This window comes from Hypanus sabinus, chromosome 4, assembly GCF_030144855.1.
Source record: "Hypanus sabinus isolate sHypSab1 chromosome 4, sHypSab1.hap1, whole genome shotgun sequence".
Taxonomy (NCBI): domain Eukaryota; kingdom Metazoa; phylum Chordata; class Chondrichthyes; order Myliobatiformes; family Dasyatidae; genus Hypanus; species Hypanus sabinus.
In genome coordinates this window covers 102,646,291-102,673,124 of record NC_082709.1, presented here as the reverse complement: position 1 = coordinate 102,673,124, position 26,834 = coordinate 102,646,291, and the positions used below count along the sequence as shown (strand labels likewise).

Here is a 26,834-nt window from a genome sequence, read left to right as displayed (position 1 = left end):
CTGACGCCTCCCTCCCCTTTCTTGATCTTTCTATCTCCATCTCTGGAGACGGCTTATCTACTGATATCTACTATAAGCCTACAGACTCTCACAGCTACCTGGACTATTCCTCTTCCCACCCTGTCTCTTGCAAAAAATGCTATCCCCTTCTCACAATTCCTCCGTCTCCGCCACATCTGCTCTCAGGATGAGGCTTTTCATTCCAGGACGAAGGAGATGTCTTCCTTTTTTAAACAAAGGGGCTTCCCTTCTTCCACCATCAACTCTGCTCTCAAACGCATTTCTCCCATTTCCCGCACCCCATCCACCTGCCACCCCACTCGGGATAGGGTTCCCCTTGTCCTTACCTACCACTCCACCAGCCTTCAGGTCCAACGTATAATTCTCCGTAACTTCCGCCACCAACGGGATCCCACTACCAAGCACATCTTACCCTCCCCCCCCCCTTTTTGCTTTCCACAGGGATCACTTCCTACGCGACTCCCTTGTCCACTCGTCCCCCCCCCCCCCATCCCTTCCCACCGATCTCCCTCCTGGCACTTGTCCTTGTAAACGGAACAAATGCTACACCTGCCCTTACACTTCCTCCCTCACCACCATTCAGGGCCCCAGACAGTCCTTCCAGGTGAGGCGACACTTCACCTGTGAGTCGGCTGGTGTGGTATACTGCGTCCGGTGCTCCTGGTGTGGCCTTTTATATATTGGTGAGACCCGATGCAGACTGGGAGACCGTTTCTCTGAACACCTACGCTTGGTCCGCCAGAAAAAGCAGGATCTCCCAGTGGCCACACATTTTAATTCCATGTCCCATTCCCATTCTGATATGTCTATCCATGGCCTCCTCTATTGTCAAAATGAATCCAAACTCAAGTTGGAAGAACAACACCTTATATACCGGCTGGGTAGCCTCCAACCTGATGGCATGAACATTGACTTCTCTAACTTCCATTAATTCCCCTCCTCCCCTTCTTACCCAATACCCTGACATATTTAGTTGTTTGTTTTTTTTCTTTCTCTCTGCCCATCACCCTGCCTGTTCTCCATCTCCCTCTGGTGCTCCCCTCCCCCTTTCTTTCTCCCTAGGCCTCCCATCCCATGATCCTTTCCCTTCTCCAGCTCTGTATCACTTTTGCCAATCACCTTTCCAGCTCTTAGCTTCATCCCACCCCCTCCGGTCTTCTCCTATCATTTCACATTTCCCCCTCCCCCCCCCCCACTACTTTCAAATCTCTTACTATCTTTCCTTTCGGTTAGTCCTGATGAAGGGTCTTGACTCAAAATGTCGACAGCGCTTCTCCCTATAGATGCTGCCTGGCCTGCTGTGTTCCACCAGCATTTTGTGTGTGTTGTTAGATGAACTCAGCAGGTTGGACAGCATCCGTTGAAAGGAGCAGTCAATGTTTCGGGCCAAGACCCTTAGATAGGAATTTGGTGATGTTGTGGATAGAGCAGAAGATTGCCAAGGGTTACAATGGGACCTCGAAAGGATGCAGAGCTGAGCTGAGAAGTGGTAGAAGAACTTAACCTAAAAAAAGTGTAAGGTGTTTCACTTTGGAAGCTGAAATTTCAAGGCAGAATCGAGAGTTAATGGCAGGATTCTTAGCAGCATGCAGGAACAGAGGGATCTTGAGGTTCATGTGCATAGATCCCCAAAGTTGCAGCATCAATTGCTAGGGCAGTTACGAAGGCAGGTGCTACGTTGGCCTTCATGAGTTCAAGAGCTGCAAGGTAACGTTTTAGCTCCATAAAACCCCAGTTAGACCACTCTTGGAACATTGTGTTCATTTCTGATCACCTCATTATAGGAAATATGTGGAAGCTTTAGAGAGGTTGCAGAGAAGGTTTACCAGGATGCTGCTTGGATTAGAGGACACATCTAATGAAGATAGGTTGAGTGAGTTGGGGCTTTTCTCTTTGGAGAGGACGACGAGAAGTGACTTGATAGAGGTATACAAGATGATAAGAGATATAGATAGAGTGGATAGCTGGAAACATTTTCCCAAGGCAGAACTGACTAATAAAAGAGGGGAATATTTTAAGACGATTGGAGGAAAGTATAGGGAGGATGTTAGAGGTAAGTTCTTTACACAGAGAGTGGAACACCCTGCTAGGGGTAGTGCCAGAGCCAGATACATTAATGGCCTTTAAGAAACTCTTAGATAGGCACAAGCTTGATAGAAAAATTGAAGGCTATGTAGGGGGGAAGGGTTAGACTGATCTTAGATTAAAAGCTCGGCAGAGCATTGAGGGCTGAAAGGCCTGTACTGTGCTGTAATGTCCTCTGTTCATTCTTATTCTTATTTGCTACACAAGACTAATGGATAATTTATGGTGTCTATAATCTTGTAAGGAATTTAAAGTATGGAGAAAAAGTATCTCTTCTGATAAAAGAGTTCAAAAGTGGTCGGCTTCACCTTAAAATCCTATCCAAGCTACTCAGAAAGAAATTAGGAGAAGCATCCCTTCATGCAAAGAAAATTGTGGATTACTTTCCTACAAAAAAAAACTAATTAAACTAATATTAAATTATAGATTGGCAGAGTTTCTAATCAGAGGAAAGACGATGGTAATTAGGTAGAGATACAGGTTTATCACAGACTTATTGAATGGCATCTTCCTTCTACTATGTTTGATTTGTACTGGGAGGGTGGCTGGAAGATTAGTGACTAAATGCTAGCTGTTATAATCCAATGTGTTCACAATGGTACTGTGGATTAACCAATACATTGCAAAGACAATCTTCCTACTTTGACTCATCCAGTTAGTGGTGTCCTAGTGACTGACACGCAGATAAAGCATGATGACACTGTCAGTTATTTTTTTGAAATAAATATTGCATTTACATTGCATGTTTCACAACACAAACACTCAAAATCTTTTTTACAGTGTATGGAAGACTCTTAAAGAGGACCTACTGTTACAATAAATCATGCTTTCTGAGATCGCCAAATCTTACCTTCCCATAAAGTCTGTGAATGCACCAGATAGGAAGGGAACTTGCTTAACTTCCTTGTCAGTAATTTTGAGCTGAGTTGGCCAACTAAAGTTATTACCAGAAGAAACTCACATTCATACAGTTCTACCAGTTGTCTTTACTGGTTCAGTTTGAAGAGAAAAACTGATTCCAGTCACCTGGTTGTATTTCAATAGCTCTGTAACCTCCTCTGCCAGTAGTTTAAACATTTCATGGTTCTTTTTGGTTAAGCCTCTCTCCTCATTCTTACACAATTTCTCTCCAATTATCTGTACAAGCATCTCTACTTCTCATACTGATTTCCTCATCCCCTCTTCCCTCAGCTCATGAAACCAACTCTTCTTTTAACCCCATCCTTCTTGGTGACAAAGAAATACCCTGCCCCTTCAGGGGACGTCGAGGATCTGATAACCCCACCATGGTAATTGTCCGTGGCCCATCTCTCAGGACCAGATAGGGAGAACAGCCTCCCTTGGGACGGGCAGGAACCCGGCAATAACTCAATAGCTCGATCATAATTATGATGGGGTGGCAGTGACGTAACCTTTTTCTTGAGATCTGAGCATTCAGGAGGGAATCTCTTAATCTCATTAATAATTTCTTACTTAGGAAGGTTGGACACAGGTTCAGGGATCTTTCATTTTAACCTCAGGTGCTCAGGACACAGACTTGTGATTCTGGGAAGCCAATGGAAAACTGGCCAATCAGTAATAGTTCTCCTGGACCAGTCAATCACAGAGACATGCTGAGACAACAATGGATACCCAAGGATAAGAGGGATCTCTGCAGAATGAACCCAATGGAAATTTAATGTTTCATTGTGATTCCCCATCTGAAAGCCAAATGGCCTGAAAGTGTAATAAACCCTACCCTGCTCAAGAGGCCTCCCATCCAAGGGGATGATCAAGCTTAGAGATAGGGACCCCATCCCTAAATCTAAAAAGCTACCTGCTGAACCCGAGTCAACAATGCCTGATGGGAAAATTCTTTCCATATCAATTGAGAGGATATATGTACCCCCAAGGAAGTACCTATGGGAGAAGCCCCAGGGAGTGTTACAGATCTACCCTCAGTTTCTGTCATGTTTGGTGACCGAGAGGTGTGTTCTGCCCAACTGCATGTGAGTAGATTAGTGTAAAATCTGTAAGAGGAAATGGTAAGGTTGGTGGAGGGTGAAGGTAGGTAGGATAGAGGCTGGGGAACTCTTGGCTCCACTGTTCTGACAGATGGATGTCCAGACAAATGGCTAAATCGATTAGCCCATTAAGGTCCTGTAACAGATCGTAAGCTGCCAGTTCATCTTTAAGATTGTTGTTGAGCCCTTTGTAGAACATGGCCTCCAGAACTGGGCCATTCCACCCACACTCCAGAGCCAAAGTTTTGAATTCGATTGACTAGTCTGCCACTCTCCCTTACCCCGTCTTATGTCAAGAAGTCCCACTGATGGGGTGATTTAATACTCTCTTTAGGGCACAATAAATGGGTCAATAAAAAAGTATTTAGGGTCCCCTCTCTCCCACTTAACTATTGCCCAATCCAGAGCTTTACCAGAGAGGGGGGAAGTAATGTAAGCCACTTTACTTCATTTGGTAGGAAACTCGTGCAGCATCAGTTTGAACACCAGACAACGCTGGGTTATAAACCCACGGAAGACTCGGCACTTCAGTCGAAGTCGAAGGAACAGGCAGATTTAGAGAGCTATTGGCACTCTCCTCCTGAGGTTGTAGTGTACCTAATTCCTGGGCTTTCAGATTTTCTTTGATGCCAGAGAGAGAGAGAGTTGTCTATTTCCTGCAGCTGCTGCCCATGTTTATTGACTGGGGCACTTTGTTTTGCCAGATATGATTGGTCGCCGAATCCTGCTGAGTTCTCCTTTCTGGCTTAATGGTACTGTGAGTGTCCCTGGCGAACTGGAGTGCAGAAATCACAGAGACTTTGGCAACTCATAGAAAACAAAAGATTGATTACAGAAATTAACCAACAAAACTAACATGAACTCCAGCAAACGGTACAGAATCTTGCAGATGTGAAATCATTCACAACACACAGAAGAACTCGGCCTGAGCTTCACCAAAGATCCACAACAAACAAGCAAAGAGGCGTTGGCATGCAACAACCGCCCGCCCCCCCCCCCCCCCCCACAAAATACACCCTGGAGCATGTAGGAATTCAGGACCAATCATGTAATATAGGTGCCCAGATGAAGCAATAATCCCCAAATACAAGTGTAATGCAAGACATTGAAAATACTATGGTAATCAAAAGATCCAAAATTGAATAAAAGTGATAAATACAAAGAGAGCTTAACAATCCCCACGATCCCAATTGAAACACCTGCAACACAAAGTGAAAACCCAGAGCTAGAAAGTAAAGACAAACAATTAGACATAAAAAGATACACAACCCTAGGAACACTGCATACCCTCAAGATGACACTGATAATCTGCATACTAACTGAGAAAAATCTCTTCTTTTTTTAAAAATGACCCTGGTTGTGATAATCAAGACCTGCCCAGAAGGTGCATTTTAGGACTGCTTCAAAATTATGTTCTGGAGTATATTCAGGGAGGTGGCTACCTCTGAACTTCACATCAACATTAATGAATATGCGGGGTTGGTGACTGGCCAAATATGATGTTACTGTGATTAAACACAACACTGCCATGGCTGATTGTAGAGGTTCATGCACTGCTTAGGGAATCGGAACACTGCCTTCAGATTGGGGGCAAGATGTTGACTATGCCATCAGGAAGAAAAAGCATGGGTATGCACAGAAAATCCCTGTGACAACAGGGACATGCGGCGCATGTGGCAGGGTATTCAAACCATAACAGATTACAGGTCCCTGTGCATCAATGACAGCGACAGCTCCCACACATTAATGCACAATTTGCTGAATTGAACAATGTGACATTGAGAAAAGCCCTCTCTCCCCTCTCTAAAGACAGCCAAAGTAAAAAGGATCCTAGCCAGAGTAAACACAACTCCTTTCATAGATGCTGCCTGGCCTGCTGAGTTCCTCCAGCATTTTGTGTGTTGCTCGGATTTCCGTGTTGGTCACCTTTCTAGTTCGCCTACTGCTCAAACCAGTGCACTGATGATGTCCATCTAGAAAACGATGCCAATACACCAGGATGTTGTTCATCCACTTCGGCTTAGAGTTTAACACAATCACCCCTCAAGAGGCTGGTGGGTAAACTGTCCTCATTGGGAATCAATACCTCTCTCTGTAACTGGATCTTGGACTTCTTAATGGAAGGACCCCAGTCAGTCTGAGTTGGCAGCAACATCTCAAGCTCCATCACACTGAGCACCGGTGTCCCCCCAGGGCTGTGTGCTCAGCCCGCTACTGGCTCACAACTGCACTACCCAGATTCAGCTCAAATTGCATCATCATGTTTGCTGATGATTCTACAGTGGTTGAGTCAGCATACAGAGAGGAGGTAGAGAGGCTTCTCAAATGGTGTGAGAACAATAACTCAACGTGGAGAAGGCTGATGTGATGTTTGTGGATTTCAGGAAGGCATAGGATGCCCACTCTCCACTGCACATCAACAGTTCTACTGTGGAGAGAGTGATAATCACAAAGTGCTCATAAAGAATGATTTAACCTGGACCCACAACACTTCCTCACTAGTCAAGACTGCACAACAGACTAACGGATGTCTATAATTACAACAGCATCTACACTTACTGAGGAGATTGAGGCATGTCCCATTCGAACAACTTTCTACAGGAACACCATTGAATCCGTCCTGTCAGGCTGGAGCATTGTGTGGTATGGAGACTGCAAGGCATCACACTGCAGGACCCTACAGCAGATAATGAAAACCGGTAAGATGATCACTGGGGTCTCCTTCTCCCCTAGTTGTGACATTTACTGGGATGTTGTAGATGAAGGGTCAAAAGCATTGTTGAGATCCCCACCAACCCATCCTACCATGTCTTTGATCCTCCACCATCAGGAAGGAGGTACAAAAGCATCAGTACTAGGACTGCCAGACTTTGTAACAACTTCTTCCCTCAGGCTGTTAGACTGCCAGTGCTGAGGTCTTGTCACTAGGTCAGTGTGCTGTTTATTGTATACTGCACTGTTTACTAGAGCATGCATTTTCAATTAAATTTTATTAACATTTATTATAATATTTTGATTTATGTGCCATGTGTTTGATGTTTTGTGGGTGCACGGTGGTTTAGAGGGGTGTTGTTTTGTTTGGTTGTATATGTGTATTCAGGTGACAATAAACGAACTTAATATCAAAAATAAGCTTTATTCATAATAGAAAATATCTACAAATCTTTGATATTCATCGTCAATATATTCAGTACAGTTAACATACTTTTAAAATCATGGTACCATTGCCATTATGTGACCCTCCTGGGGTAATACACCTTTTCAATGTTTGAGGGGCTTCCCTACCCGATTCAGCACCTCTGTGTGCAGTGGTGGAAGGTGCCTAGACTGTAGTCTTTTCCTTCCCCACAGATGCACCATGCTTCAGTGCATCACTCAGCATGTAATCCTGCAGCCTGGCATGTGCATGTCCCTTATATATATCTGGGCTGAAGTCCTGAGACAAGGTAAGGCTGTACACCAAAATGAAATTGGAATTTAGCAGTGTCTCTAAACTCCTCTGGTCAGAGGTTACAGTGGGATATTGATAGGATGCAGAACTGGGCTGAGAAGTTGCAGATGGACTTCAACCCAGATATGTGTGAAGTGGTTCATTTTGATAAGTCCAATTTGAAGAAAGAATATAAATGGTAAGACTCTTGGCGGTGTGGAGGATCTGAGAGATCTTAGGGTTCGTGTCAAAAGGATACTCAAAGCTGCTACGCAGGTTGACAGAGTTGTTAAGAAGGCATATGGTGTACAGTATCAGCATTTATCAACCACGGAATTGAGTTCAAGAGCAGTGAGGTAATGTTACAGTTGTTACATCCGCAGCACCCTCCTTTGTGAGAATCTCAAGATCACTGTTGGGTTGGGTCAAGGGGCCCAGGAAATGAGACAGAGACGTGCAGAATGTCTTGTTTCCCCAGCGATGGCTAACACGGGGGGGGGGGGGGGCACAGATGTAAGGTGCTTGTATGTGGGTACCAAGGGGCTGTCAGGGTAAGTGGTGGGTGCGTGGAATGCACTGGCGGTGGTGGAAGCGGATACAATAGGTCTTTTAAGAGCCTCTTAGATAGGTACATGGAGCTTAGAAAAATAAGAGGGCTATGCACTAGGGAAATTCTAAGCAGTCTCTAGAGTAGGTTACATGGTCAGCACAATATTGTGGGCTGACGGGCCTGTAATGTGCTGGTTCTATGAAACTGTGAACAAGATTTACAAGTTAACATATAAAGTAACAATCATAGTTTCTCCAAGTCTTAACTTATTCCCAATAGGTTTTTTTTTCTTTTTTTTATTATTTTTTCAAAACATTTTACAAATTAAAAACCCCAAATCACAATGAGGAACATTAAAACAGTGCAAAATTAAGCATACAATAACAATATACTACAAAGGAAGAGAATTTAGCAAAAAAAAAGCACCTGAATTAAAGACAAGTAAGCTTAGTGTCCTCCCCAAGCCCCACAACACAAGAAAAAACAACAGCAACTCCAGACCAACCACAACACAATATAGAGAGTATAAGTCAGGACAGCCAAACTCCCAGACTGTGAATACACTTAGCAACAGAGGATAATAATGCCTTCTACCAGAAAAAAAAAGGAGCTGAAAGCAAGGGACCGAAAAGAAAAAAAAAACCCTAGTCAAGAGGAAGGTTATGAAAGTACTCGATAAAAGGTCCCCAGACCCTATGGAACTTTAGATCCGAATTGAGAACTGAATAATGAATTTTTTTGAGGTCCAAACAGGCCATGATGTCGTTAAGCCATTGAGCATGAGTGGGCGGGGCAACATCTCTCCATCTAAGGAGGATCAAGCGTCTAGCCAGGAGAGAGGCAAAGGATAATACTCGGCATTTGGTCGGACCCAGACGTAAATCTGTCTCGCCCCAAAAACCGAACAGAGCAATTAAGGGGTTTGGTTCTAGGTGCTGATTCAGAATACACGATAATGTAGTGAAGACATCTTTCCAGAATTTCTCCAAGCTAGGACAGAACTAGTACATATGGATGAGAGAGGCCACGCCCCTCTTGCATTTATCACAGAGCGGACTAACGCTAGGGTAGAATCGACATAGTTTAGATTTGGACAAATGGGCTCTATGAACAATCTTAAACTGTAAAAGGCAGTGGCGAGCACAAAGAGAGGTTGAGTTAACCGATTTAAGAACTGAATCCCAGCTCTCCTCAGATTAGGAGATATTTAAATCCTGCTCCCAGGCCATTTTGATTTTATCCATGTGGGCCCGTCGTAAGGCTGCTAGTTTATCTCGGATGATTGATATTAAGCCTTTACCTAGTGGATTCATGGAAAGAAATAGGTCCATAGCATTTTTCGCAGGCATTTCAGGAAAGTTAGGAATTAAAGGAGCAATAAAGTGTCGGATTTGGAGATATCTGAAAAAATGAGCATTGGGCAGATTGAACTTAACAGAGAGCTGCTGAAAAGAAGCGAAGCGATTATCAATAAAAAGATCTTCAAAATATCTAATGCCCTTCCTATACCAAACCTGGAATGCTGAATCGTATGCAGTAGGTAAAAAAAAGTGATTATGAGCAATAGGGCTGGAAACGGAAAACCCCTGGAAACCACAGCATTTCCTGATCCGAGCCCATATACGCAAAGTGTGTCTTACAAGAGGATTAGCTATTGATCTGGGCAGACTACTAGGGAGTGCAGAGATAGATAATTCTTTAGTGGATCTCAGTTCCATCGCCACCCAGTTAGGGCACTCGGGTTGGCCATGGAAGAAAGACCAGAAGGTAGCACAACGTATATTAGCTGCCCAATAATATAAACAAAAGTTAGGTAAAGCCATGCCACCCTCTTTTTTAGATTTTTGGAGATGGATTTTATTAATTCTAGAGCGCTTATTCTGCCACAGATACGACAAAATAATAGAGTCTAAGGAATCAAAAAAAGATTTAGGAATAAAAATTGGGATAGATTGAAATAGGTATAAAAATTTGGGGAGAACATACATTTTAACAACATTAATACGACCTACCAAAGACATAGATAGAGGTGACCATTGTACCAGACTGTTTTATAGCATATGAAAGATTGGCAAAGTTTTCATGAAAGAGATCTTTAAACTTCCTTGTGACTGTAATTCCAAGACAAGTAAATTGATTATGGACTACTTTAAAAGGGAGATCATGAAATGTTAGTTCTTGTGCTTCTTTATTAATTGGGAGAAGTTCACTCTTACGTAAATTATGTTTATAGCCAGAGAGCTGGCTAAACTGGTTTCCCAATAGGTTTTAAGAGTGGTAAACGCCACAATCAACAGAGTAAATCTCATTTATCTGCATTTCAGACAAACTCAACCTTTAACCCCATCAAAGTATTTTGATGCGATAATGGTCTACCATTTAACGGAATGACTTTTCCGGACAGATCAATTCATGAATTTTCAAGAACAGGGTAAATATGGTATAATCAGATTGTCATTGGTGAATTAAAAAAATAGGAAACTTCTAAGATCACTTGTGCACACGAGAACAGAACACCACCCCTGGTGTAAATCTGGAACCCTTTCCGCCCGTCAGGCAGCCTTCACTGTAACCCACAGAAATAAAGCTTTTATGCTCATCAGTGTATTCACACACACAAGCAATTCCAATCTGCCACCACTTGGACATCCCTACCAGCGCCAATACCCACCACAGCTGCCCGCTCCCGGGCAACAACTAATCACGGCCCAGCTGACTCGTCCACCATCCCAGAAAGCACCGCGGCACGCTCGAGTCTGATCCTTCGTTGCTGGGCAACGGCTTAAACATGGACACCGAGGGTGAGTGAGAGAAACGAGATGAAGGCTTGGGAGAGGGACAGACATAGGGGCACGGAGGGAGGTAGGAGGAGGAGGAAGGTGATGAGGTGAGTGCGCAGAAGGGGAGATGGAGAGAGGTTATGGTACTGGGGCTTTTCTCAGGCACAGGTGTTTCCCTCCTACGTCCCAAAGATGTGTCTGTTCATAGATTAATTGGTCACAGTAAATTCCCTCTAACGTGTAAATTATTTTAAATCTGAGGAAGAACTAATGGTTCTTTGGGAAGAATAAAATGCATAGCGAAAGATTTGTGTAAAAATGGGTGTTTAATGGACTGTGCTCACCTATTGGGCTGAAGGGCCAGTTTCTGTCTTGTGTTTGTTTACGATCCTATGAGTCCATTTAGACACAGAGTTCTTCTATTTTGATATTCAAAACTGTATTTTGGGACCAACAATAACGCAGCAGTTGAGGTGGACGCAGGATTAGAGCTATGCGAGGTTTCATTGGAAAACACATCTTTCAGTTTGAAGAATTCACACTCACTTAAGATAATCAAGATTCCCAAAAGCAGAAATCTGCTCTTTAATGTTTTCCATCGCCCAGAACTGGTGACTAAGTGATCTTATCCACATTTTAAAGTAATTTTGCTCATCAGTGTCTGCTATCCTAACAAAGCAGAGCAAAAATCATCACCGAATCTAACACTGTTGTAGTTATGGGAACATTAAAATGTTCAACATGTGGGTTCATTGCAATTGGTGTACCCTAATATTGATTCTGATGCAAAGTTCTGATCTAAGTTGTTAATATTGTTTTCTTCACAAGTCATGCCTCAGTGTTTTCAGCAGTTTGTTTTTGCAAAATACAGTGAAAGTGGAATCAAATTGGGTGTTTTTTAATGGATACTTACAGTTCTTTAAAGAATTCTTTCTTTTTGTTTATCACAATAACAAGAGGGGAACGAGCAGGAGATGTCTTCGCAAGTCCCTGATTCTGATGCTCCTGCTGATGACCAGAAAGATGAAAATAGTGAATATAATGTGCCAGAGGATGAAACTGCTTCAGCTGAAGAGAAAGGTGAATTCTCATAACTATTTCATTAGTGTCATCAAATTTTGTGCCACGGTTTATTCTGGGGACTTGTAAAATTTTATTACATTGAAGATTTTATATCAGTGTAATAAATGTAATCAATGTAATTTTATATAATGTTTTTACTATTTCCTTTCTACATTCTTGTGATGTGCAATACTGACTAGAGATTTGAGTGGTATTGGCACTTGTCCAGAGCCATGACTCATTTGACTGGCAGGGTTTGGCTTTTCCAGACTTAGAGCTCAGTTAATAAATTGGTTTAGTTGGTCCACTCAGGGATCAAACTCTTTCTGTCTGTCAGTGTCTCAAGTATGTTTAAGGGGAAGTTCTTTTCAATTATTTCACATGCTAACATTCAGATACCATTTGAAGATGACAATCAGAAGAGTGTCAGAAGTTAACAAATAACATGTAAAGGGTGTTTTAACATTTGCTTACTGATTTGAGTTCTGATGATGGACATTGTTTGATCTGCTTAGGATTCTTCTTTAGGTCTTTGACATTTTCCTAATGCTTCAGATGATGCTTCAAGCACACCATGGTCCAGCCCCTCCTGAAAAAAAAACCCCAATTTAGATCCTACCTTACCTAGTAACTACAGACCTATTTCTAAACTTCCAGTCCTGTCAAAGGTTATTGAAAAGGTTATTCTTAGTCAATTACTGCCCTACCTACACCAAAACAACATCTTGGAAAGATTTCAGTCAGGTTTTAAGGCTTATCATAGCACAGAGTCTGCCCTGCTGAAAGTGTAAAATGACCTGCTCCTCTCTACTGACTCAGGTGACTCTGCTTTCCTAACTCTTCTTGACCTCAGCTCAGCGTTCAATACTGTGGATCATGCCATTTTAGTAGACCATCTCCAGTACAGGGTTGCTGTTGATGGCATTGCCTTGAACTGGTTCACATCCTGCCTCAAAAATAGAAGCTTCTCCGTCAACATAGGCAAATATTCCTCTTTCCCAGCTAGTTTCTCCTGCGGCGTCCCACAAGGTTTCATCCTAGGTCCCATTCTTTTCTCTGTATACATGCTTCCCCTTGGCCAAATCATTCAAAAACATGCCATTTCCTTCCATTGTTATGCTGATGACACATGGCTTTATCTCCCCTTGAAACCAAACAACCATTGAAATCTAGTCAGCCTCATGAACTGCCTTGAGGACATAAAGTGTTGGATGGCACAAAACTTCCTACAGCTGAATGAAGGCAGGTCTGAAGTTGTCCTATTTGGCCCCTCTGACTCCAACAAAGTGATTACCAATAGTTTTGGTAACCTGTCCACCCTTGTCAAACCCCATGTTATATCCCTTGGTGTGATAGTTGATTCTGCCTTTAAGTTTGACAAGCAAGTTAATGCAGTAGTAAAAGCCAGTTTTTTCCCAGAAAGTCATCCACGCCCTTATATCCTCCCGCTTGGACTACTCCAACTCCCTGTATACAGTCGGCCCTCCTTATCCGTGAATTCAACCAACTGCGAATGGCAAAAACCCGGAAGTGCTCTTCCAGCATTTGTTGTTCCAGCATGTACAGACTTTTTTTTCTTGTCATTATTCCCTAAACAATACAGTATAACAATTACTGTAAATAGCATTTACATTGTATTAGGTATTATAAGTAATCTAGAGATGATTTAAAGTATATTGGAGGATGTGTGGGGGTTATCGTGGATCGGGATCGAAAAAAAATCGAAATTCTCTTACTAAGTAAGTCGGAAAAGGTACATCAGGTATTATTTAGCGTCAGTTAGTCAAATGTTTGTCTTAGTATATGGTATATATTCTACCTTTCTATGCATATAAAACACTTAAGAACATATGTTTCAGCGACGGGCTCAGGAACGGAAGTTCTTGGGACTCGGGACAGATCACTCCCGAGCGCACTCTCCACCATGCTGGGTTGATGTGGAGGATCTAAAACCCAAAACCCCAAAACCCAATAATTAAACCACTGCGTTGCTTAGTAATAATTGTATCTTTCAATGGGGCACAGCCTTTCTCACTTTATCCTTTAAAATTGTTCCAATCGTTGACCGACATAGCCTAACGCTTTTCAACGATGGCATTTCGACTCTTTCCGATCACTTTATTATTTCCACTTTATTTTCAATTGTTATTGTGATTATTTTCGTGAACAGAAACACTGCGGATTCAGATTTCTGCCGCTGAGTCCTAATGTCCACCGCACTGAGACAGGTTAAATAAGGTTTGGGGTTCCGCCGGGTCCTAAGGTCCACTACGTAGAGACAGGTTGAATAATGGGCTTGAGCATCCACAAATTTTGGTATCCGTGGGGGGGGGGGGTCGTCTCGGAACCAATCCCTTGTGGGTAAGGAGGGCTGACTGTACTGGGATTAGTCAGTCGTCCCTGTCCCATTTGGAAGTGGTCTAGAATGTCGTGGCCAGGCTCCTGACAAGTGCCCGGAAGTGGGACCATATTACTTCTATCCTGGCCTCTCTCCACTGGCTACCAGTATGGTTTATTATTGATTTTAAGGCTCTCCTGTTTGTTTATAAAGCCCTAAACAGGCTGGCCCCTTCCTGTATTGCAGACCTTCTAACCCCTTATTCTACTTCCAGGTCCCTCAGGTTGGCTGACTTGGGGCTCTTGGCTGCCCCGCGATCTAAATTTAAATTCAGGGATGACCGTGCCTTTGCTGTTGCAGCCACTAGACTATGGAACAGCATTCCCCTCCCCAATCAGATCTGCCCCCTCCATTGACTCGTTTAAGTCAGGCTCAAAACTTACCTTTATTCACTGGTGTTTGAATCTTCCTGATGTGGCTGATTTTTGGCTCGTGCCTAGACTCATGTGTTGTTTATTTTGTGCCGATGAGCTGTGTGCCTTGTTGTTTATACCTGTGTTTCTTGTATTTGTGATTTTAGCTACCTGTTATGGTTTGTACAGCACTTTTGGTCAACATGGGTTGTTTTTTTTATTTGTTTTTTTATACATTTTACAGATTAAAAAAACCCCAAATCACAATATTAATACAGTGCAAAATTAAGCATACAATGACAATATGATACAGAGAAAGAGAATTTTTAAAAAAAGCACCTAAATTGAAGACAAGTAAACTTAGTATCCTCCCCAGGCCCCACAACACAAAAAAAAACTCCAGACCAACCACAACACAATATAGAGAATATAAATCAGGACAATCAAACTCCCAGACTGTGAATACACTTAGCAACAGAGGATAGTAATGCTTACTACCAGAGAAAAAAAAAGGAGCTGAAAGCAAGGGACCAAAAAGAAAAAAAAACCCTAGTCAAGAGGAAAGTTATGAAAGTACTCGATAAAAGATCCCCAGACCTTATGGAACTTTAGGTCCGAATTAAGAACTGAATAATGAATTTTTTCGAGGTCCAAGCAGGCCATGATGTCGTTAAGCCATTGAGCATGAGTGGGTGGGGCAACATCTCTCCATCTGAGGAGGATCAAGCGTCTAGCCAGGAGAGAGGCAAAGGATAATATTCGGCATTTGGTCGGACTCAGACGTAAATCTGTCTCGCCCCAGAAACCGAACAAAGCAATAAAGGGGTTTGGTTCTAGGTGCTGATTCAGAATATATGATAACATAGTGAAGACATCTTCCCAAAATTTCTCCAAGCTAGGACAGAACCAGTACATATGAATGAGAGAGGCCTCGTCCCTCTTGCATTTATCACAGAGCGGACTAATGTCAGGGTAGAATCGAGATAGTTTAGATTTAGAAGTATGGGCTCTATGAACAATCTTAAACTGTAAAAGGCAATGGCGAGCACAAAGAGAGGTTGAGTTAACCGATTTGAGAATCGAGTCCCAGCTGTCATCAGATAAGGAGGTATTTAAATCCTGCTCCCATGCCATTTTAATTTTTTCCACAGGGGCCCGTAGTAAGGCTGCTAATTTATCTTGGATAATTGATATTAAACCTTTACCTAGTGGATTAATGGAAAGAAATAAGTCCATAGCATTTTTCGCAGGCATTTCAGGAAAGTTAGGAATTAAAGGAGTAATAAAGTGTCTGATTTGGAGATATCTGAAAAAATGAGCATTGGGCAGATTGAACTTAACAGAGAGCTGCTGAAAAGAAGCGAAGCGATTATCAATGAAAAGATCTTCAAAATGTCTAATGCCCTTCCTATACCAAACATGGAATGCTGAATTGTACGTGGTAGGTAAAAAAAGGTGATTATGTACGACAGGACTGGAAACGGAAAAACCATGGAAACCATAGCATTTCCTAAACTGAGCCCATATACGCAAAGTGTGTCTAACAAGAGGATTAGCTATTGATCTGGACAGACTGCTAGGGAGTGCAGAGCTGAGAAGTGCAGAGATAGATAATTCTTTAGTGGAGCTCAACTCCATTGCCACCCAATTAGGGCACTTGGGTTGGCCATGGAAGAAAGACCAAAAGGTAGCACAACGTATATTAGCTGCCCAATAATATAAACAAAAGTTAGGTAAAGCCATGCCACCCTCTTTTTCAGATTTTTGGAGATGGATTTTATTAATTCTAGAGCGCTTATTCTTCCACAAATATGACAAAATAATAGAGTCTAAGGAATCAAAAAAAGATTTAGGAATAAAAATTGGGATAGATTGAAATTAGTATAAAAATTTGGGGAGAACATACATTTTAACAACATTAATACGACCTACCAAAGACATAGATAGAGGTGACCATTGTACCAGACTCTGTTTTATAGTATATGAAAGATTGACAAAGTTTTCACGAAAGAGATCCTTAAACTTCCTTGTGACTGTAATTCCAAGATAAGTAAATTGATTATGGACTACTTTAAAACATGGGTTGTTTTTAAATGTGCTTTATAAATAAATTTGACTTGACTTGACTTGAAGGGATTTCATTGGCAAATCCGTTAGTACCAATGTAATTGAAGGCAATTAAAATTAAGAAAAAATTATTTATGAAGTTGCTGTGCATGGTGATTGGGTGGTTAAGAAGGTATATGGTGTGTTAGCCTCATTACTAGAGGATTGAGTTCAAGGGCTGGAAGGTAATGTTGCAGTTATATAAAGCTCAGGTTGGACCATTCTTTGGAGCAATGGAAGATGAGAGGCAACTTGATAGAGGTTAATAAGATTTTGAGAGGCTTGGATAGAGTGGACAGCTAGCACCTTTTCCCCAGGCAACAGTGACTATTACTGGAGGATATCCATATAAGGTGAGTGGACAGAAGTTTAGGGGAGATGTTGGAAGTAGATTTTTACACAGATACATACTACCTGGGGCGATGGTCGCTGCTAATACAGTAGGGACATTTAAAAGGCTCTTAGATAGGCACTTGGATGTAAGAAAAATGGAGGGTAATGGGCTGTTTACAAGGGAAGGGTTAGATTGATAGTGGCATAGATTTATATAGGGTGGTGTGGTGGAGATTTGTTTCTAACGAAGTAGGGTAAGGTGCACCTTCTCTCCGCTAACCTTCATGTCGCTCTTGGGTAAGGTGCAGCACTTGCTTAGCCCCCCCCTCCCCAATCGGGGTCACGTGAAGCCATGAGAATGGGTGGTGGATGGTTGTATGAGCAGCAGGTGCACATCACAACTCCTGGTTATGTCAGGCCGCCAATCTCTGAAGAGTTTTAATAATGACTGGGGTCATCTGTCTTGTAAAGACACGTTGCAGAAGAAGGCAATGGCAAACCATTTCTGTAGGAAAATTTGCCAAGGACAATCATGGTCAACCGTGACAGAGCACATGATGATGATGGTTGGTTTATTCTGGTTTGCTTAACATTGTGGATTGAAGGGCAGTACTGTGCTGTACTGGTCTGTGTTCTCTTAACATGAGTGCTTTGAGGGAGAATAAAATTAGAAAAGACTGAAATGTGCTGCAGTATCACCTTTATCCAGGAATGTTTGAACAGTAGGCTGGAGAATGGCCAATTATTGTTCTGTGAGATTGTGACTGGTCAGTATTGTGACTCTGTTTAAACACTTGCTTCGTGTCCTTTACCTGAAATGAGCACATTAATCTACTTACTGTCAGTGAGCATCTGATGACATTGATTTAGAAATGATATGCTGCGTTAAAGGTGGTGGAACATGAAAATCAATGTTTAAGTGGTGGTGTTGTTGGCTAGTTGTTTAAATTGAATGATACATAAAATGAATGAAGCAAAATCCATCTCCACTCTATTTTACAGTTGAGGTGGATTATTAGTCTATACACGTCAGATGCTAGCAGCAGAATAGGAGACAGTGGGGTAAGAAATTTGTTTGTGCTGAACAAATAGTGTGAGGAAGATTTGTGCCAATTTGTTCTAGTGCTGGTTACACAATAAATTTGCATCATTTTCACAGCATCTGTCTCCAGTCCTCATTATTGTAACATTCGTCTGTGCTGTGTGACAGCAGTGCAAGATAATTTGCTATTGTAAAAGCTGGGAGGAAGAGAGGAACATGGCTTGTAGGTCTGGACCCTAGCATTCTCATTAAACTTCAGGGGATTGGGCTCGACCCTTAATGGCATGCCAGGAAGGGTCTCTCCTTGTCATCAACTACCTTCTTGTTCTCTTACTTGTTTTTCCTCCTGCAATGTAATGTGCAGCAGATGGTACCATTGTGCTGACTTTGCACTTACAGACATCACTGCAACTGCTGAAAGGTATATTTGTTAATTTTATTTAACCTTTTAATTTCAAAGTACAAGCGCTTTCAGTTTCCCCAGATTACAAATTCCTGATTTACGTAGAACCTGTACATAGGAATTAGTATGTAGGAGACCAAATGCCAGCTGCTGCAGGCATTTTTTGCCAGGTGACACTTGGTTTGTGGTCACATTTCTTGTTTGTGGGAATGGAACCCTGCCATGGAGCACCTATATACTACCTGACAAGATACGAGGTGATCAGTCTTAGCCCAGAGTTGTGTCGTTTGGTGTTTCCTTGAGTTCTATTCTTTCCCCTCTGACTACCACAGCACCAGAGAAGAAGATTCTCCCAATGCTCTGTCCCAGTTTCAGTTTCAGGACCATTAGTTGCATAGAAGTAAGGAGTCTTGGATACAAGACTGTTTTTGCACTTGTTGTAGCTGCCAAAATACGTTGGGCATCTCAGGCTGTTTACTGATGACTGAACTGTGCAAGATTTCTGTGTTAGGACCATGAGGACTTTTTCATGATAGTTATACACAACTCTTGCCCTTTCAAAGAGTGATAGACTTTCTTATTAGTAAACAGTTCCCACTCCATAGATATATCTTGCATTTTTCAGACTTGGGGGAAGTCATAATTAGGTCAAACTTGCATTTATACACTACTTGCTTCAATTTGTTCTTGGGGAATGAACAAAGTTACAAATACATCAGTTATAAACACAAGAGATTCTGCAGATGCTGGAAATCCAGAGCAACACACACAAAATGCGAGAGAAACTCAGCAGATCAGGCAGCTTCTATGGACATGAATAAACAGTCGAGTGCTACAAACCACTAGACATGGCACAAATCAATCAAATATGGAAAGGTGCAGAGAATCATTGATGACTGAATTTTGGCTCAGCCAGGTTATGTGGTCAAGCACTCTGCTCCTATATGTGATAGATCTCAGTAACATCTTGAGCTTCCTTTATGTGTTATATTTGGACATACACCCAAGCTTCTTCAGTAGTAGGCCCCCTAGCCTGAAATTTCTTCCCTTTTGGCATTTTGTTTGGTAAAGAGATCATATCTATGATCCTTTTTAACATTTATGGTTATACCGAGGATCAATTGGGACTCCTGCAAAAGTGCCTACTTTTCTTCACCTTAGTGACAGGATGGAGATACGTCACTAACTAAGGAGGAGTACTGTGTTCCTTCCCTCCGCTAGCCTGAAGGGCACCCTTGGGCAAGTTGTAGCACTTGCTTAGCCCCCTGATCAGGGCCATGGGAGCAGGTAGTAGATGGTCGTATGAGCAGCCAGTCATATCAGAATACTGGTTTGTGTGACAGCTGACACCAGTCAGACGATCTCTGAAGAATATTGATAATGGCTGGGGGGGGGGGGGGGGGTGGTTCTCCTGTCTTGTAAAGACGTTGCCCAAGAAAAGCCAATGGCAAACTACTTGTGTAGAAAAATTTGCCAAGAACAATCATGGTCATGGAAAGACTGTGATAGCCCATGTCATAATCACAGCACATAATGAATGAAGTAACCAGCAGAAATCTCTGTAATTTTTACAACTGAGACTGATCGCCTTGTGATGTTACAGATAGTACACAGGTCCTCCAAGGCAGGATTCCATTCCTGTGAACTGTTCATTTCTCAAACAGTTCACAAATTTCTTACAATTTGCCCAACAAGATCACTTCTATTGCATCTTTCATCAAACCTGAAATGGTGGAAGATCTTTTTAGATGACATGGGTGCAGAACAGTTACTCTCTGTACAGAATGATTTTCTATACATGGCCCACACTGTGTTATATATACAACACTTACTGTGACAAGGTTGACATCAAATGAACTTTAGACAATAATTAACATCGGCTTTGACTTTTGGATGCACGTACAAGTTGTGTCCTGAATGCCACTATGTAAAGATTGCCACAAATGGGGAAGTAAAAATGTATACAGTGGATTCTGTTTAATTGAGACACGTTGGGACCAGTACATTTTGGCCAATTAAGTGCTTGCTCTAATTACCGGTAGTCAAAGTTTCATGGAAATAGTCAGAAAAGTATACAAAAGACCATTTAATTGAATAACAAATTATGTATTTAAATAAAATACAAGCACATGCAAATGATGCTAGTTAAAAACTGTTTACTCTAAGCTCTGTGACTAATAGCCATGTGACTGACACTAGTTAGACACTGTTTGGCAACAATCTCCTGCCCCAATTAAGCTGCAAATATCCCTAATAAATGAAGGAATCCCAGATATTTCTCGATTAGATTTTGTTCTTTAAGAATTATCCCAAACAAGCAGCTGCTGTATTTCAACTGTATAAATGTGCATTATTTGTAGGCAAATCAAATAGTTATGTTGTTAATTACAGAACAACCTGCAGAGAAGCAGGAAAGAAAAGAAGCCAAGAAGACAGAAGAAAGAATACTCCTAGATGACTTTTTCTATGATTATGAGGAATTATGCTCAAAGCCATTCATTTCACCTAAAACATCAATACCAAACAATCTGCTTACTTTTCTGTATCCTTTGTAAAACTCTAGAAATGATTTATACTGGGTTCCAACCAAATGCATGAATTTCTACTGTAGCATGTAAAATGGATATCAGTATCAGTTAATATCACTGTACAATAAACTTGTTATCAAATCAATGTACAGTAAATGTCATTTCTGAATAAATTGCAGTATAGTGTAAAGTTAATTTTTATTAAGATCAATTAAATCTTTTGAAGTTTGTTTATGATCTCCTACCAACTTGATCATTGTCTTGCTTAACCAAATTTGATACCAGTCATTCTTTTGGCTATGACAGTACTCGGCAAGTGAACTTACAACTCATTGGTGGGGAAACCATCATGTTTGTGGCTGGCAATCTGGTGATTTTCATGAATATTAAGACCAAGGATCAAAAATATATCCGAAGCGCTAGTGGAGGAGGCATTGGCATTCTGATGGTAATACTTCCTCATTTCCCCCAGTGTCAAAGTACAATAATGAGAGCAACATACTTCATTTACATAGCAATGGCCAATTGGCTGCTTTTGAAGCCACCAGAATAATTAGTATTTAATTTGATTAATTGCAGATTAAAGTACTTAGAAATTTTGCTTTTGAACATGGGAATCCAGGTTGACTTTTCCGGGTTAGACTATATGGAGTGTTCTACCATCCGAGGAATGATTTTTATTTTGGTGATACGTTAAACTGTTTCACTGTTTACCTTTGTGCTACTATTTTAAGGAGGACCAGTGAGATCTGTCCTGTACATTGGCCAAAACTGAAGTATCAATTAAGTATCAAACACATAGAGAAACATGATTAACCTCTAATTTATCTTACTATAATACTATTTCTTGAATTTTGGTGTTCTTAAATTTACTGCTGCTTTTCTTCATATTGTGCCAGTGCTTGCACCCTCAAGATAGTTCATGGTTAAATTGGTGAATTGACTTATTATTGTCACACATACCAAGGTACAGTGAAAAACTTCGTCTTCAACGTTGTCCATATAAATAATTTTCTTACAACAGTGCATTGAGGCAGTACAAGGGAAAACAATTATAGAATGCAAAATCAAATGTTACAGCTACTAAGAAAGTGCAGTGCAGGCAGACAGTAAGTAATGTGCAAGGCTGCAATGAACTATGTTATCAGGTATTTTGGAATACTCTGAGGACAATTAACTTCAATTTTCCTCTTGGGACAGTTACACAGTGGGCACATAACTGATAAATTAATCTGAATCCTAATTATATCAAAAGTATGTCTGATGTTTAGAGTTCCTAAATTGTTAATTGCAAAGTGATTCACAACTTTAGTAGATGGTTAAAGTATAAAGGTAAAGCAATTGAACTGTTACACACGGAAGCTGGAAGTTTAGGCTGTTTAGGGAATCAATGTAATTACTTGTTTCAGATGATTAACTGAGTTGGTAATAGTGGAATCTGCAAAGAGTAGACACTCTAAACCATCCAATTTATCCCATTGGTTCCCCATTTGTTGATCTCCCTTGCAGGTTCATCCTAATGGAAATTATTTTGCTGTAGGTGAAAAGGGCATCAAGCCCAATATTATTATCTATGAATATCCTTCCCTGAAACCATACAGGAACCTGAGAGGTGAGTGACATTCTTTTAATGCATCTGCTTTCATGTCCTAAGCTCTGGAATTTTGCCCTTAAACTTTCTCTGCATTGAGTTTTCTTTTTGATCAAGCATTTGGTTACCTACACCACTGCCTTTCTTAGATTTGTGGCAACTATTATTCCATCTAAGTACAGTGGATTCTGATGTATTGGAACACCAGTACACAGTATATTGGCCCAATTAGTTGAAGTTTCATGGAAAGTTATGTATCTTTAATTTAGAGATACTGTGGGAAACAGACCTTTCTGGCCCTTTGAAACGCCAGCCCAGCAACCCACCTATTTAACTCTGGTATAATCTTGGGACAATTTACAATGACCAATAAACCTACTAACTGATACACCTTTGAACTGTGGGAGGAACCACACACACACATGGGAAGGAACATGCAAAGTTGCTTACAGAGGATGCTGGAATTGAACTCCGATGCTCCAAACTTTTATAGCGTTGCGCAAACTGATATGCTACCTTGGCGTCCGGAAATAATTAAAAAGGTATAGAAAGACCAAATACTTTTTAATTGAATAACATATTATGTATATAAATGAAATACAGAACAAATTAGAACACTATCAGTACTACTACAGTTCTATAAAACTGTTTATTAGTTCCGAATAGTTATTGATGGAGCAATTCATCGATTGTATGCTGATGTCTTCTTTTGATTGACTGCAAATGAACAAAATCAGTGCTGACAACTACTGAAGAGGATGGAATACCTTTATATAATGCTTTAAATGGTAACAATCTCCAAACCTTCATTTTCATTATAACATGCAAGATAATTGTCATTATCTTCAAATTATTTGTAGTTATTAACTTGAGATTTCTGGCATCTCGAAGCCTGAATGCTTGAAATTGCAGTGAGCAAAACAGATCTGAATTGTTTTACTGCTTATTTCTTGGCAACTATCAGTGACGTTAGCAAGTGCTGCTATATAAAAACTGTTCACTTTAAGCATGGTGTAGTGTCTAATGGCCATAAAAGTGCACATGACTGACCGTACTTCGAAACTGTTTGGCAACAGTCTCCTGTGCCAATTCAGCGGTATAGTGTCTCAAATAAATGAAGGGAATCCTAGGCAGAATTTAGAAACGCGGATGGCTCAGCACCTACCTCACTGCAATCGCATTCCCCACATTCTCTTTATACACGTCAGGTTCCCATTTCCTGCGATCCCTTTAAGCTAACTGGTTTCACTGAAAATTGGAAAAAATGTTATACTACCGTGTAATATCCTAAAAAAACAAATTAAAAATGCTTTTCGGGAAAAAGTATGAATAAAATCCTTTACTTATAAAAATTTGCCGATCTGGTGCCACTGAAGTTTTGAAGTTCCAGATTAACAGTTTTACTGTCGTAGGTAAATAACTATTTATTTCTCTTTTGATTATCTAGTATTTATGAAGCATTATATATGGCTGTGAAGTGCAAACAATAATAGTGTAATAAATTGTCAGGTTAGTTGTTGCTATGAGCGAAGTTATTGTGGGGAAATAATCATTCTCTATTTCCTTTCCAGGAGGAACTGAGCGAGGCTATGCTTTTGTTGACTTTAACCCGTCAGGTAACCTGCTGGTCAGTGTAGGGGAGAACCCAGATTACATGGTCACCATTTGGAATTGGAAACAGGAACAAATAGTGCTGCGCTCAAAAGCCTTTTCACAGGATGTTTATCGGATTACCTTCTCTCTAGAAAATGAAGAACAACTGACCTCCTCAGGAACAGGACACATCAAGTATGTGATCGGTCCTGGATTACACCTTGTGCCGTTTACGCTTTAACGTTGGTCAGTTAATGTTGATTGCACAAGTGTAGAAGATTAGCATCCATGGAAAATGTCCATGCTGCTGTTTCACATTCCTATATGATTAAAGCAAATGCAGGTCAGCGAAACAGCACAACTTTAAAATAATGCATTTCTGAATGGCAGCATCGGAGTGGTAACTCTGTCCCAAAGATGTGACAAATTACAAGTTGTCCCTGTGGCTTGAGCATTTACTAATCACTTACTAAGTTGAGAATTCCACCTGTCTATTCCCCGTGTGAGGCACAACTGATCCGTAAGAAGAGTGCTTATTGTTTTTTTCATCTCAACAGATTTTGGAAGATGGTGGAGACCTTCACTGGGCTAAAACTGCAAGGTGAACTTGGGAGATTTGGGAAAACTGCTCTGACAGACATTGTGGGTTATGTTGAATTGCCAGATGGAAAGGTACAGTAAATAAATTTCTATATCTTGTATTACAGAATAGTAACATAATGGAAGAAATCCATTGGCCAATTGTGTCCATACAATCTTGATGTAAGAGCTATCCAGCGAGTCACTCCTCTACTCTGTTCCCAGCTGTTTTATAAGTTCCTTGCTTTTATTTTACTTTGTACTTGTAAAGCTTAGCATTTTTAAATGACTTTTTATGATAAAATTTAGAGGGTTCAATTCTTGTTGTTGTCTGTAAGGAGTTTGTACATTCTGCTCGTGACTGTGGGTTTTGTCCCACATTCCAAAGTCATACAGGTTAGAGCTTGTAATCTGTGGGCCTGGTACGATGGCGCTGAAAACATGCGACTCTTGCAGGTTGCTCCAGCACATCCTCGACATCCTCGGACTGTATTGGTTGTTGTTGCAAAAATCACATTTGGCTGTATGTTTGAATGTTTCAGTGATATTTGTGATAAACAAAGCAAATCTTTAATTGACACAATGGGGGGGGAGGGAGGGAGAAGGAGAGAGGGAGGGGGAGAGGGAGAGGGAGAGGGAGAAGGGAGGGAGGGAGGGGGAGAGAGAGAGAGAAAAAAAAATTGCAGAGGAGCACCAGAGGAAGGAGATGGGCAGGCAAGGAGATAAGGGGATGGGGAATAGAGATGGGGGGGGGGGGGATCATTACTGGAAGTTTGAGAAATCGATGTTCATGCCATCAGATTGGAGGCTACCTGGACAGAATATAAGATGTTGCTCCTCCAACCTGAGTGTGGCCTCATCATAACAGCAGAGGAGGCCATGGATGGACATGTTGGAATGTGAATGGGAAGTGGAATTAAAATGGGTGGCTACTGGGAGCTTCCACCTTTTCTGGCAGATGGAGTATAGGTGCTTGGCAAAGCGATCTCCCAATCTAGGTTGGGTTTCACTGATATACAACAGGCCACATCAGGATACAATAGATGACCCCAACAGACTCACAGGTGAAGTGTCGCCTCACCTGCAAGGACTGTTTGGGGCCCTGAATGGTAGTGAGGGAGGAGGTGTAGGGGTAGGTATAGCACTTGTTTTGCTTGCAAGGATAAATATCAGGAGGGAGATATGTGGGGAGGGACGACTGGACAAGGGAGTCAAGTAGGGAGTGATCCCGTTCAAGTAGGAAGTGGGGGGGGGGGGAGGTGGTGGGAAAGATGTGGTTGGATCCTGCTGGAGGTGGCGGAAGTTAAGGGGAATTATGTGCTGGATGCGGAGGCTGCTGGGGTGGTAGGTGAGGATAAGAGGAACCTTAACCCCTTGATGCCTTTGTTCTGGAATGAAAAGCCTCCTCCTGAGAGTAGTGGAGATGGAGGAATTGAGAGAAGGCGATGGTGTTTTTATAAGTAACAGGGTGGGAAGAGCATAGTCCAGGTAGCGTTGAGAGTCAGTGAGTCTGGTTCCTATGATGCATTGAACTGTGACCACAGCTCTGCAGTTTCCTGTGGTCACGGGTAGAATAGCTGTCCTATCAAGCCATGATGCATCTGCATAAGATGGTGCATTGATTAAAAAGTATGTTGTCAAGGGTGACATGCCAAATTTCTGTAGTCTGCTGAGGAAGTTGAGGTGCTGGGGAGCTTTCTATCAGATTTCTCCTTCCTCAGCCTTTTTTGCTCCCACTTATCACCTCCCAGTTTCTTACTTCACCCCCTCCTCCACCCACCTAACTTCCCCTTCATCTTATTTCACCTATCACCTGCCAGCTTGTACTCGTTCCACTCCCCTTTTCTTATTCTGGCTTTTCCCTCTTTCCTTTCCAGTCCTGATGATGAGCTTTGGCCCAACATGTCGACCATTCATTCCCCTCCATAGATGAAGGTGAGTTCCTCCAGGATTTTGTGTGTGTTCCCAGCACCTGCA

General features: G+C 41.5%; 2 protein-coding genes across 4 annotated transcripts in view; one reads left to right on the top strand and one right to left on the bottom strand.

Moving 5' to 3' along the window:
- LOC132393041 (uncharacterized) overlaps positions 1 to 10,814 on the bottom strand; it is a 63,939-nt gene extending 53,125 nt beyond the window's left edge. The window contains exons 1-2 of the mRNA XM_059967771.1: positions 10,761 to 10,814; positions 6,669 to 6,786 (exon numbers count right to left, since the gene is read on the bottom strand). The gene's annotated coding sequence lies outside the window, so the exon portion shown is untranslated. The remainder of the gene's footprint in view (positions 1 to 6,668; positions 6,787 to 10,760) is intronic.
- Positions 10,815 to 10,834: 20 nt separating this feature from the next.
- LOC132393039 (cilia- and flagella-associated protein 44) overlaps positions 10,835 to 26,834 on the top strand; it is a 210,917-nt gene continuing 194,917 nt past the window's right edge. For 2 of the 3 annotated variants that reach the window (XM_059967770.1, XM_059967768.1), the window contains exons 1-7: positions 10,835 to 10,890; positions 11,827 to 11,949; positions 20,958 to 21,108; positions 21,380 to 21,542; positions 22,604 to 22,706; positions 24,257 to 24,473; positions 24,836 to 24,950. In XM_059967770.1, the coding sequence (XP_059823753.1) occupies positions 10,878 to 10,890; positions 11,827 to 11,949; positions 20,958 to 21,108; positions 21,380 to 21,542; positions 22,604 to 22,706; positions 24,257 to 24,473; positions 24,836 to 24,950 (885 nt within the window). In that variant the 5' untranslated portion in view covers positions 10,835 to 10,877. Of the gene's footprint in view, positions 10,977 to 11,826; positions 11,950 to 20,957; positions 21,109 to 21,379; positions 21,543 to 22,603; positions 22,707 to 24,256; positions 24,474 to 24,835; positions 24,951 to 26,834 lie in introns of all 3 variants that reach the window. The other variant, XM_059967769.1, reaches the window with a different exon arrangement.